Here is an 11056-nt window from a genome sequence, read left to right on the forward strand (position 1 = left end):
TGGCCTGAGCAAAATGGAGCTTCTGCCTTGCGCCACCATCCTAAGGCCTGTGGCTGCTTTGTAAAGCTGGATATTGCAGACAATGTATGTGTGAGAATTAACCAGTATTTAATCATCAGGAAAAGCTAACACACCTCACCCCTTTCCTCCTCCTCCATAAATAATCCAGTGGGGTTGCTTAGAGTTATAGGCTTTGACAGTCATTGGTTCTTCTCTGCATTGATTTCAGTGGAGAGGTCTCAGTCTTGAGCATGCACACTTTGAGGACCAAATATTGGGAAGGGCTCTCCAGCTCCTGTGATGGATTTGTGACAGTTATGAGTGGAGCCTGCTTTGAGTTTGCTTGTAGGGGAGACCAAATTTTTCAGACTTACTTGAACGTGGTGCAGGTATTCCTTTGACCTTACAAATTTACAAATAAAGGCTAATAACAAGCTCTCTTGGCTTTCACATAAACAATTAGATTGTTTTGAGGAAAACACCCTGTAGCAGTGAATTTGGATTATGCAACTTTCTTGTTCTTAAACAGACATTTAGCAAGATATATTTTACTGTTTAAATCTAAAAATAGAATGGGTACACTGTGTTTTGTGACCTTAGTTTCATTTTTCCATTCTCTTTCATGCACATGATAGAGCTACCTCCTGCAGCTTGCTCTGCAAATGGTCTCACATAATTTGACTGTACTGACAGTTTTCTCTTGGTACGAAGCTGAAACCATGCCTGTGGGGATGTGTCCTCTCTGTTTCTTAGCTGGAGAGTTTATAGGGCAGGAAGAGTTACAAGAAGCATTAATTACACTATATGCAACATGAACCGTAAGGCACTTCTACGTGCAGTTTCCTGACACAGTAAGATTGCGTGTGACCCCAGAGCAAGACTTAAAATACTCAATCCAGGGTATCCAACTTCTGTAATCGCTTTTGCTCTGCTGTAGTCCCAGAGGGGGATGATGCCTGGTTATTAATTGTAAGGAAACAAGGTCAGATTCTCTAATCAAGTGATTTTGGTACTTGTTTGAAGAAATCCAGTGTATGACTTTTAATGGAGAAGAGAGCAACAGCTCCACTTTGGACAACTTGTGAAGCTTCAGAGTTGATTTTCATTCCAGGCCTTTTGCAAATATTTACAAAACGAAACTGTGCTGAAATGGCTATTTTTAGAGTTGGAATTTTAATATGAGTACTTTCTTTATTTTGGTCTCTGTCTCTCTCATATATTGGAATTAAGTGCTCTAGAACACACAGCCTTTCATAATAAAACCATAGGTGAAACAAAATTCTCTTTGAAGTGTTTTAGCTTCAGTTATACTTCATTGTAGTACACATGTTCCAGATAGTGTTAATAATGATTTCTGTTCAGGGATTTATCTCCTCCTCTGTGACAATACAGAGTTGTGAATGCGGGGGGCTCTTTTAAAAGTAAAGTCTCATGGTGGTCCTAATCCTGGGCTTTGTGAAGCTCATTAGTTGATACTAGCAGAATTGATTCTGTTTGCTTAGCCAAAGTATTGAATAACATTTCAGGAATTTTCTGGTCCTTTAACATGCTCTCTTTAGAGTTCCTGTTGACACACTGAGCAAGACTGGCAGTCAAGATGATCATTGTTTGAATGTTCAGTTTGACAGTTTTGCAAGGGGAAGATTATAATCTATAAATAATTGAGCAGGAAGATAAACAGGATGTGATGTCATCTATTACACTAAGTTATTTGATTATTTGCTATGGTAATACCAGTTGTAGGACCAATATGAAATGCTGGTATTTAGTAGGTTTACCACTAAAACCTTCTGGTTCTGTTTGCAGACCAGATAGCTTTTACAAGAACGATTTAGATTTCTTCATTTTGAGAGTCAGCCTTCAGTTATCTTTGTAAGGAGGCCTAATATTCATTGAAGGAAGATGTTCAGCACTTCAAGGTCAGGCCTTCTTTAATGGATCCCATTTGCACCATAGTCAGATTATTTCTAAAAACATGGGTCCTCTCACAATGTACTTGATTGTTTTCTTCTCCTGGTCAGAAAGGGGGAACTGAACTCCAAAATTAAAACCTTTTAATGAAGATCTGTAATGGTTATGTTCCTCATCACTGCCCATAGGCTTACATACTGCTTTTCTCAAAGGAAGCTTGTCCAGGTGACTTGGAGCTTATCACAGTCCAAATCCTGGAAGTACCCAGCCTCCATCAGGTTGGTGACCTGCTGTAGGTCAGCACGTGGGGAGTTGCACCGTGCAACTGCTGGAACTGAGAGCAGGAACTGCCGCAGTCTCAGCCAAAGCCAAACATTCATACCCACAAGATTTCAGGATTTGTGTTCCCTAAATAAGGCACAGACTGGAAAGCTGTAAAGTACAGTAGTGATTTACATCCCCAAACCCTTTATTTCTTTTATGGGGAATCAATGCATCAATAGCAGCGTATCAAAGTTATTTGCAAGGGAAGGGATATTGCTTTCAGATGCTGCAGGCTGCAACAGAACAACCAGCTATCGACAGTCCATCAAGTGTAGCGAGAGCTGTGACCTGGCTGTCTGACCCACTGATAGACGTGTCCCTGGTAAGATGTTGCACTTTGAGTGCTTGGAGCATCTCACAGGAAAGCTGTTATTTTAGAGTGGCTGCTCTGAAGGGATCCTTGGGAGTTGGGGCTGTTGGTGCTACTCTTGAGAAGTTTTACGTGGCAAATAGGCATAAAAAGAAATTATTTGAGATTATAGCCCAGGGTGATCAGAGAAGGGCGATGTGGAGGCCTGTGCAAAGACAATGTGAATGACTGTAGATACTATACTGTCACAGGGACCACGGTCTGGTCACTAGATCAAGGAAAACTTTGTAAAAGCCTTGGGGCATGGGAACGTTCACCCAGCATGGCAGAGGTTGCAGCTCTTTCGCCAGAGCAGAGGGAAAAGCACCTTGAAGCAGGGACTCCTAGGAGAGACCTGAGGAGGAGGGATCCCCAGGAGACAAAAGCACAGGCAGGGATTAGGGCTTTTACGGCATCAGGATGCCAGGGTTTAAGTGTAGACGCTTTACCTCACCTTTATGGAATATAAAAAATAGCCTTACCTTCCTGTGTGGGCAGAAGTATTTAGTGAGGCACTGTTGATGTGTGCTGAGCCCCATACCTTCCACACGTTCCCCACGAGTGGCATTTTCCACACCACTCGTATAACATCCCCTAATTGGGATGTACAAAGCCTAACGATGGGTTAGGCTTCCTGTCCGGGCTTTACCAGATGTTGCTTCTGGGGGCAAGGGGCTGTAACGTAGTCCCCCAGGATGGTGTGTGTGCTGTTCCTCATCACATAATGCAGCAGCTCCCTGTCCAGCTGGATGTGGCCCAGGTTTTCATGTGCGCGCAATCGCAGCAGAGATAAATGAACCTGCAGAAGAGCCCCAGGTGTAGAGCCAGCAGCCTTGGGGCTGGGCAAGTGGTGGTGCCGCGGGCGCTCGGCCGGACAACATGCCATTCTGTACGGTCAGCAGATGTTTGTTTTCATTCTGGTTTGAACAGGCTTGGAGAGAAACTGGATGTTTTCCAGTCCTGTCCATCCTTAATTTCTTCTCGTCGGGTAGAGAATAACTTGAGTTATTTATGTCGTTGCACAAGCACTCGGGCGGTGTTTTGTTGACCAGCCATGGTAACCTCCGTGCAAGCCAGATGTGGGAGCTCCTCCCAGGGTGGCCAGGGGTGTGCTGCGCATGTGTTCCCACCGCCGGCCCCCCACCCCGTCTGCCCCCCCATGACCTACGCCGGCAGATCTCCGCATCTCTGCGGCATCCTGAGGTCCCTGGGAAGAGCTTGTCACCACTGGCCTTTACAACCCTCCTTAAGTTTCCTGTTCTCAGCTGGTGTGTAGGGCAGCGAAAATGTTAAAGAAACAGTGTCGCAGCGTAGGGGGTCATGTTCAGAACTGGAAAACTCCGCGGCTTTAGGCATTACAGAAGGAAAAATCAGAGCACAGCTAGGTTTATCCTTAGAAACTACTATTTGAGATGACCAGTAAGCCCACAGCACTAGGCTGGCTGTGCCAGGTGAGTATCTGTGTCTCACGTCACCTCCCTGCGTTGCCACCCTCCTCCACTCGTCAAGGGCAGCAAAAGCGCTGGGCACACCATGGCACTCCTGCTCCTGCTGCTGGGTATTTCCACTCTCCCATGAATGGATTAGGCAGAGGGAAGTGGAGCCTCTGACATATTTTTTCCAAATCAAAACGAAGTTGGCAAGTCTAATTTTAGGCCTGGTTTAGTATGGAAATGATATCAATATTGACACGAAGTTTTTCCATTCTTCTGATAATTAATTTCTGTGTATTTGTCTTGCACGTGGAAGAGGCTGAGAATTCATATCCCACTCTCAACAGCTGGGTTTACAATCAAACGCTTTATCAACAAGGACCAAAATTAAAGGGAAGCGATACCACACGCAGGCATAGCTTTGCCTCAATTTGCTGTTGAACCAACGTGTTTGTAACTCCTCTTTCTGTGCCTTGGGACAAGGTGTGTAGCAGCAGAGTATCTGTCTGCCAGCCTTCAGCTGACTTGTTAGAAAATAACTCATGGGGATGTTGTGACTGATGTTCCTCTCTCTGTGTGTCTCTCTGTGCCTGGTTTTGTTTGCATGTTAGGTTTTTGTGGCCAGTCCAAACAAAACACAGCCTATTGTGGAGATCCTGTTGAAAAACCAACCCAAGCTAATTGAGTTTCTGAGCAATTTCCAGAAAGAGAGGACGGATGATGAACAATTCACTGATGAGAAGAACTACCTGATTAAGCAAATCCGAGACTTGAAAAAGCCAACAGCATGAAGAACTCCTCTTGTTTTCCACTGTAGGCATTAATCTCATTTGTTAAGTTCCTCTGTGTCCCTTAAACACCACAATAGTGCTTGAGAAGGCACAGCAAGTGCCTGGTTTTTATTTTGTCTTTGTTCCTAGATGTCAAGAGTTAGGGGTTTTACATGAAAACTAAAAAAAAATCTAGAATAATATATTATTTTTAATCAAGACTATAATTATTTATGTCAGTTTAGAATCTCTCTGTAATAGAATCTGGTTTGATGGATTTTCATCTGTGCTCAAGAAGAATGAACCTCTTTGCTTAACTTTATCAGCAAACTCAAGCTGTTTGGTGAGTGCACAGAGTAGGTCTCCTGAGAACGGTAACATTGTTCCTTTGCACCTGTAGTTGTGACTTTGTTTTAGCGCTGCACACACACAAGACTGTGAAAGAGTACATTTGTCTCTGGAGTTAGCTGCACTTATAGATAGGGTTCTTTCTTTAGTCAAAACAGTGGGAGATGAAAAAGCAGTAAAGGTCATGTTTTTGCTTTATTTTTGTGTTCTTTCATCTTTAAGTTTTCTTTTCCCCTAGATCAGAGGTTTTCTATTCAGTGCTAGGGAAGGGATGAAGACATCAGGCAGATGAGCTGTTTCTGCTGTTTCTGCCTGCCTCCCATTTTCCTGTACATGATCTATGTTGTGCTAGAGCACAGGCTATTCCCACTACCTCCCAAGCAGACTGATGAGGAGCCGCCCCAGGTACGCGGTGCCCATGTACCCCGCAATGGGAAGAAGGCAAGAGCAACCCCCCTCTGTCAAAGCCCATGCTGCGTTGCTAATAAAGTCATCCTGCATCTACTAGAATCAGCAAGAAGCCTGGCCCCAGTTCCAGTGGGAGTAATTTTGGGTGGTGGCCAGAGCTGCGTTGCTGAATCGTGGCAAGCGCTGAGCCCCGGCACCAGTGCAAGAGAAGGGTCCTCAGCGTCTTCCCATCTGGATTCAAATCCCAGCTGTGCGAGCCGGGGTTGAGCCGAGTTCAGCAAGGGGATGCTGAAATGGCCTCAGCCTGAACCACTGAGTGGCCCTGAGTCATTTGGGACCTGCAAGTGCTCTCAAAGCTGAGAGCGTTTATTGGATACCTAAATCAAGCATGGGAGGCAATTTAGCAGCCCCAGGCGCCAAAGGCTACTGGTAGTCTGGCGTTTTCTATCCTTGTTCATCCCGATAGGAATTCAGGTTCTGCGTTGAAGTTGCAGAATAGGAAATAGTTGCACTGTTCATGTTTTAAGTTTAATAAGCTCTGTGGTCCAAACAGTGTTTCCCAGGTGTGTCTGATGAGTTTTGGGGGTCTTTCATTTTCTAGCGGGAAATGAACATGTTACTCTGATGCTTTATTAGGAAGTGGAGTTTGAGAGCAGGGAGTGGAAATTTCTTGAATTTTTCTGGACAGCCTAAGTTCTGAGTTTTCCTATTTGTTGTAAGACAGTTATCTAGCTAAAACTCTAGCTAATGCTTCAGATAAAAAGGTGACACTGAATTGTAAAAACAGAACAAGACTTTTTCCTTCATAAAACTATTGTATATTGGGGTGACTGACACTTTAATTTATGTGCTTTAGAAAAGGGATGAAACGGAACAGGTTGTGGACTCATGTTTTTTTCAAATGTCAGATATACACAACAAATGTACATCTTAGTGGCCTGGAATTAAAAAAAAATATTTACAAGCTATTAAAGGCATGATTACTGATCACCCTTTATTTCTATCTCTGTTTTTTTCCCCTCTTGCCTTTCTGGATAGCCAGTGCTAAATTCTTTCTTTCCTTTGCCAAGCAGTTTCAGCAGATGGAGGGAGAGAGAGCGAGCACTGCCTTCAGAGCTAATGCACTCTGCAAGCATCACATCTGCAGCCCTGGCTGGCAGGGGGCCTGGCAACACAGGCTGCAGTCCAGCTTAGCCTGACTGCGATCTTCACCCCCAGCCCTGGAGGTAGCGTTCACTATCAGTGGTAGCTTGTGGGTCGATAAAGACTATCTCCAGAATCGCAGTCCTCAGAGGTAGTAATTTTAAGTCTGATCCTCTGAGATTTGGAGCCTGAAACCAAAAGGAGCTTGGCTGTGCTCTGAGCTCCCAGGGTGGGGCTGTCTCCGGGGCTGGATTAGCACAGAGGCACATGTCCATTGCCTCAGCCTCTGGAGTCGCATGAGAACATCGAGCTTACAGTCCGCGCTTGGAAAAGGTGTCTAATGGTGCATTGCTGGGGAATGCCTGCCCTTGACAATGTGAGTGTAACCCATGCAGAGGTGCCCTGCGCATCTGTGGAAATAAAGAGGGTGGTCAGCACTGTGAGCCACTCTTGTCTGCACAGTCTGGACACAGAAGAGCAGTTGAAGACATAAAAACCTGGCTGTCATATGAGGAGTGAGGTTACACCCACACCCCCAGTGTTTGCGTAGGCAGAAATGTGGCAGGCCAACGAGGAACAGAGTGATGGGCCCCATCTCTGCAAAGGTAGCCTTTCCCAGCGCGAGCAGCCATCTGACAGCAGGATAAGTGGTAAGGAGGGCTTGTGAAAAAGGGGAGTGTGTGAATGTGTGTCTGCAGGTGAGGAAAAAAAGGAGTGGTCTTACGGTAGAATGACATGTGCCAGGCCCCTTGCAGCTTATCATACAAGAAGCCAGTCCTGAAGTAGATACTGCCAACACACCTCAAAGTAATCGAGTCTTCCCCAAGCTCAACTAGCTTAGCTCTTTGAAAGAAGAAAAAGGAAAAGAAATGGTGAAGATGAAATTAAGCACTATAATAGTATTTCACAGCAGGTGGGGGCACATCCCTAATTAAATGAAAATTAGGTCTTTTCTAATGCAACTTTGAAATAACGATAGAACTCCTGATTTCCTTTGGTGCATTCAGTCAAGGTGGTTCTTCTGTGTAAGCGACTGCTCCCACCAGTAACTCACAGTTTATCTGAAATTAATATCTGGGGGGAGCTGTGTGATTGCAGGACACAGTTCATCAGAGTGAGGACAGGGAAGAAGATTGTAGTCCGGGGAGAAAAAGAAGCTGGAGGACGCTTGGGCTGCAACCTCTCCATTCCAATCCCCACCCAGCATTCAGGGGGGTTTGGATCGTATGAATGAATCTGTGCCAACATGCGATGTACGATCCTGCACATAAAACCTTATTTGATACAGCAGAGTGCCAGGAATCTTTGAATCATAAGCTTCTGTCCGGGGATTTGGGCAGCTTGTGCCACTAAGAAAAACCTGATGAGAAGCGGCAACAGCCTCCCTTGTCTGTAATGGCATGCACGCCAGCAGGTGTGAACCCTGGGGAGGATGCAGGACTCTGGCCTTCAAGAAACGTGGGCGTTCAGACCGCTTGAGCCTCTTAATCTGCATGCTCTGGGGACAAGATCAGATGAGAAGGAAAGAATGACTTGGACCTTGCAATCTAATGATAAAAGCACTCGCATGAGGGAGAGAAGGTCTGGATCCCATTTGTTCTCTAGTGCGTGCTCTGCTCTTGTCTCTGAAATTGGAGCAGGGCTAAGAGAACCCAGGCCTCTTTCCAAAGGGTGCAGTGATCTTTGGTCAGTAGAGAAGCTTTTTCTCTGGGCCAACAAATGCTTCATTTTTCTGTCTGAAGTAGAAGCACTTCAACATTTTGGCTGGAAGCACCTTCCTGCAGAATGTCTTATGCCTGGCGGTGAAGGCCATTATGAGGCAGAGGGGATATGGGTTTTAGTTCTCCCCCTTCTTGATTAAGCACTCTTGTATAAAAATACAGGTTTCCATGGCCTTCCACCAGTTTTAGACTTGCATTTTGGCACCTGCCATTTTCCCTGTGTGGAGCTCACACTGTGTTTGCCTTGAGCATCACCCGCTGGACTTACACATACTGCCTGCAGCTGAACAACATCAAGCAGCTGAGGACTATATAGACCATAAAGATTCATTACATTTACTGCCAAGCAGTGCTCTGAAAGCCCATTTCATAGCTCTTACACTGATGAATCTAAAGTGGCCAGTTGCTTTCCTGTCAGAGCAGATAGCTGGCAGAAATTCTGCTGATCTGCAGCACTCCTGGGGTCGGAGCAGGAGACACCCAACACTCACTCGTGCCCAGTGATGAATGCAAGCTCCTAAGGGCCTTCATTGCTGGAGCCCACGTCCTGGAGCTGCTGGTTTACATCAGTTTTTAGCATAAATGCAGGCCCAGCCCCAGGAACTGATGTGTACCCCCTGCCAGCCAGCACCTTAACAGAGAGCTCAGCCAGTCTTTCTACCTGTCCAGAGCAAATCCAGGGCTCCTCTCCCACTGAGCGACGAGCCCGGTGAGCTATGGAGTTACTCACTCAGGCTCACTGCCCTTTTATTCCATACACGTGCACCAAGCGGAGCAGCACAAGCTGTTAAGACTGGGCATGAGGTGTCCCAGGGCCTCTAGTGGGAGGTCCAGCCCCACAGTGAGAGAGGCAGTCCCGCTGGTGAGAGCTGCTGTGGCCTGGGCAAGAGAAGGAGCTAAAGTCACTGCCACCCCAGCCCATGCTGAAGGGGAGCCTTGCCTCCAGCAAAGGCTGGAATCCCTCAGCCTGCGGTGCGTGAGGCCACAAGGTATCAGCAGTCCACGCCAGCTCTGAGCACGGTTGGTGCTGGGCAGGCAGCGCGGGACAAGGCTAAGGGAAAACCCAGGTCAAGGTTAGCAGTTTTGGCAGTGTGGTTCAGCTGTAAGCCAAGCATCTTACAGGGCTGTGTCTTGGCCCAGCACTCCCAAGAGCCCCAGGGAGAGGCAGGCAGGGAGCCCAGCCCTCCTGACTCATGGTCCTGCTCCACAGCGCCTGCCTCCCGCTGGCCCCTCTTCCCAGGAATGTGAAAGCAGGAAAAACAATCAAACAAGCAACTCCTTTCCTATGGCATTGGTTGTGAGTGGCTTTGCAAAGCCATCATAAAAATAACCTTTTCCACCTTAGGCTGTGTCACAGCATGAGTGGCAGGAGCGTGGAGAAAGCCTCTGCCCAGGGCGCAGCGCCAGCTCGGCTCTGGCCAAGCCATGGCTGTGCTCAGCCATGCCACAGCAGGGAGGGGGGGCTCCCCCCCAAACACCCACACCTATCTGGCTTAATATTGACTGAGGTACTGAGGTCAGGGGTGTCCCAGCGTATACTGTGAGATAGTGTTCTGCCTTGCATCATGCAGCTGAACACTGTAATTCACCATTGCTACAAAAGCCCCATGGCTGTTTTTCATCACTGTATGGCACCAGCGAGGGCTCTGCTACTGAGCTTTGCCCCAGGAAAGCATGGCACTGTCCTGGCCACATGTGAGGCTTCAGATATCTGCTGTGGCACAGCACATGAAGTATGGCTCACGTGTGTCCCATGCCACCTCAACCTCCTCCCTCCCTTGGTGTGCCTGTTTTGCTTCTTGCTAGTGCTGCTTGTAGGGGCTATGAGCCTCTCCCCTATGTGCAGATTTGGGAATGAAGCCCCATTGTTCCATGGCCAAAAGTGTAACCTACTTGTTTTAACTGTCACGCCATGCTAGCAGACACCTCCAGCATGTTAGGGTTTTACAAGCAGTTGGGCAACAAGCACCTGACCACCAAGGTGACAGGCACGAACAAAGTCCTTTGGCTCCACAACAGGCACCAGCCCAGTCACGGCACCATAGCACAGCTCCTCGTAGTCGAAGAAACAAAACCCACCCAACTCCCCAGTGCAGTGCTCCTGGGGAGAGCTACCAGTCTGCTAATGAATGGCGTTATTTCTTCTGAGGGCACAGAGAAGACAGGACCATGTCTTTGGGGCCATGAAAATGCCTTGCTCAACTCTCATGAATAGAGGCCCTTTATTTCCAAATTGCCGGGTACGTTACCTCTACTAACGCATGGCTTTGGCAATGCCCTTCAGTTCGCTTGTAGAACAGCTGGCTTGACAAGGGTTTGGAGCGGATTTAAAAATACCCCTGTCAAAGCAGAGCCCGTTGCATCTGTTCAGAGCTTTGTGCAAACACGCAGTCAGGGTTAGCTTTTCAGCAGGCGGCACACCCAGGCACAGCCCTGCCCCAGCAGCTAGCAGGGAGCAAATAAACCCATCATTTGCTCAGGCAGATGGTCAGATGCCCAACGGGCTCTGTGTGTGCAGGACAAGCGGGAGCCTGCAGGCAGCAGGTCTCACGAACTCCCGAGGGGGGGGGAGCAGAGAAAGGCACCTCCTCCCCATTTTAAAGCTGGGTGTGGGGGAAAAATTATATTCACTGACGGACTCGCCTTGTG

At 47.2% G+C, this 11056-nt stretch overlaps 1 protein-coding gene across 1 annotated transcript in view; it reads left to right on the forward strand.

The window, feature by feature from the left end:
* Window positions 1-6502, forward strand: part of CAB39L (calcium binding protein 39 like) — a 37088-nt gene extending 30586 nt beyond the window's left edge. Inside the window, exon 8 of the mRNA XM_059819224.1 lies at window positions 4629-6502. Within this exon, the coding sequence (XP_059675207.1) occupies window positions 4629-4808 (180 nt within the window). The 3' untranslated portion in view covers window positions 4809-6502. The remainder of the gene's footprint in view (window positions 1-4628) is intronic.
* The last annotated feature ends 4554 nt before the right edge of the window (window positions 6503-11056 follow it).

The sequence above is a fragment of the Gavia stellata genome, chromosome 1 (genome assembly GCF_030936135.1).
Source record: "Gavia stellata isolate bGavSte3 chromosome 1, bGavSte3.hap2, whole genome shotgun sequence".
Lineage (NCBI taxonomy): Eukaryota > Metazoa > Chordata > Aves > Gaviiformes > Gaviidae > Gavia > Gavia stellata.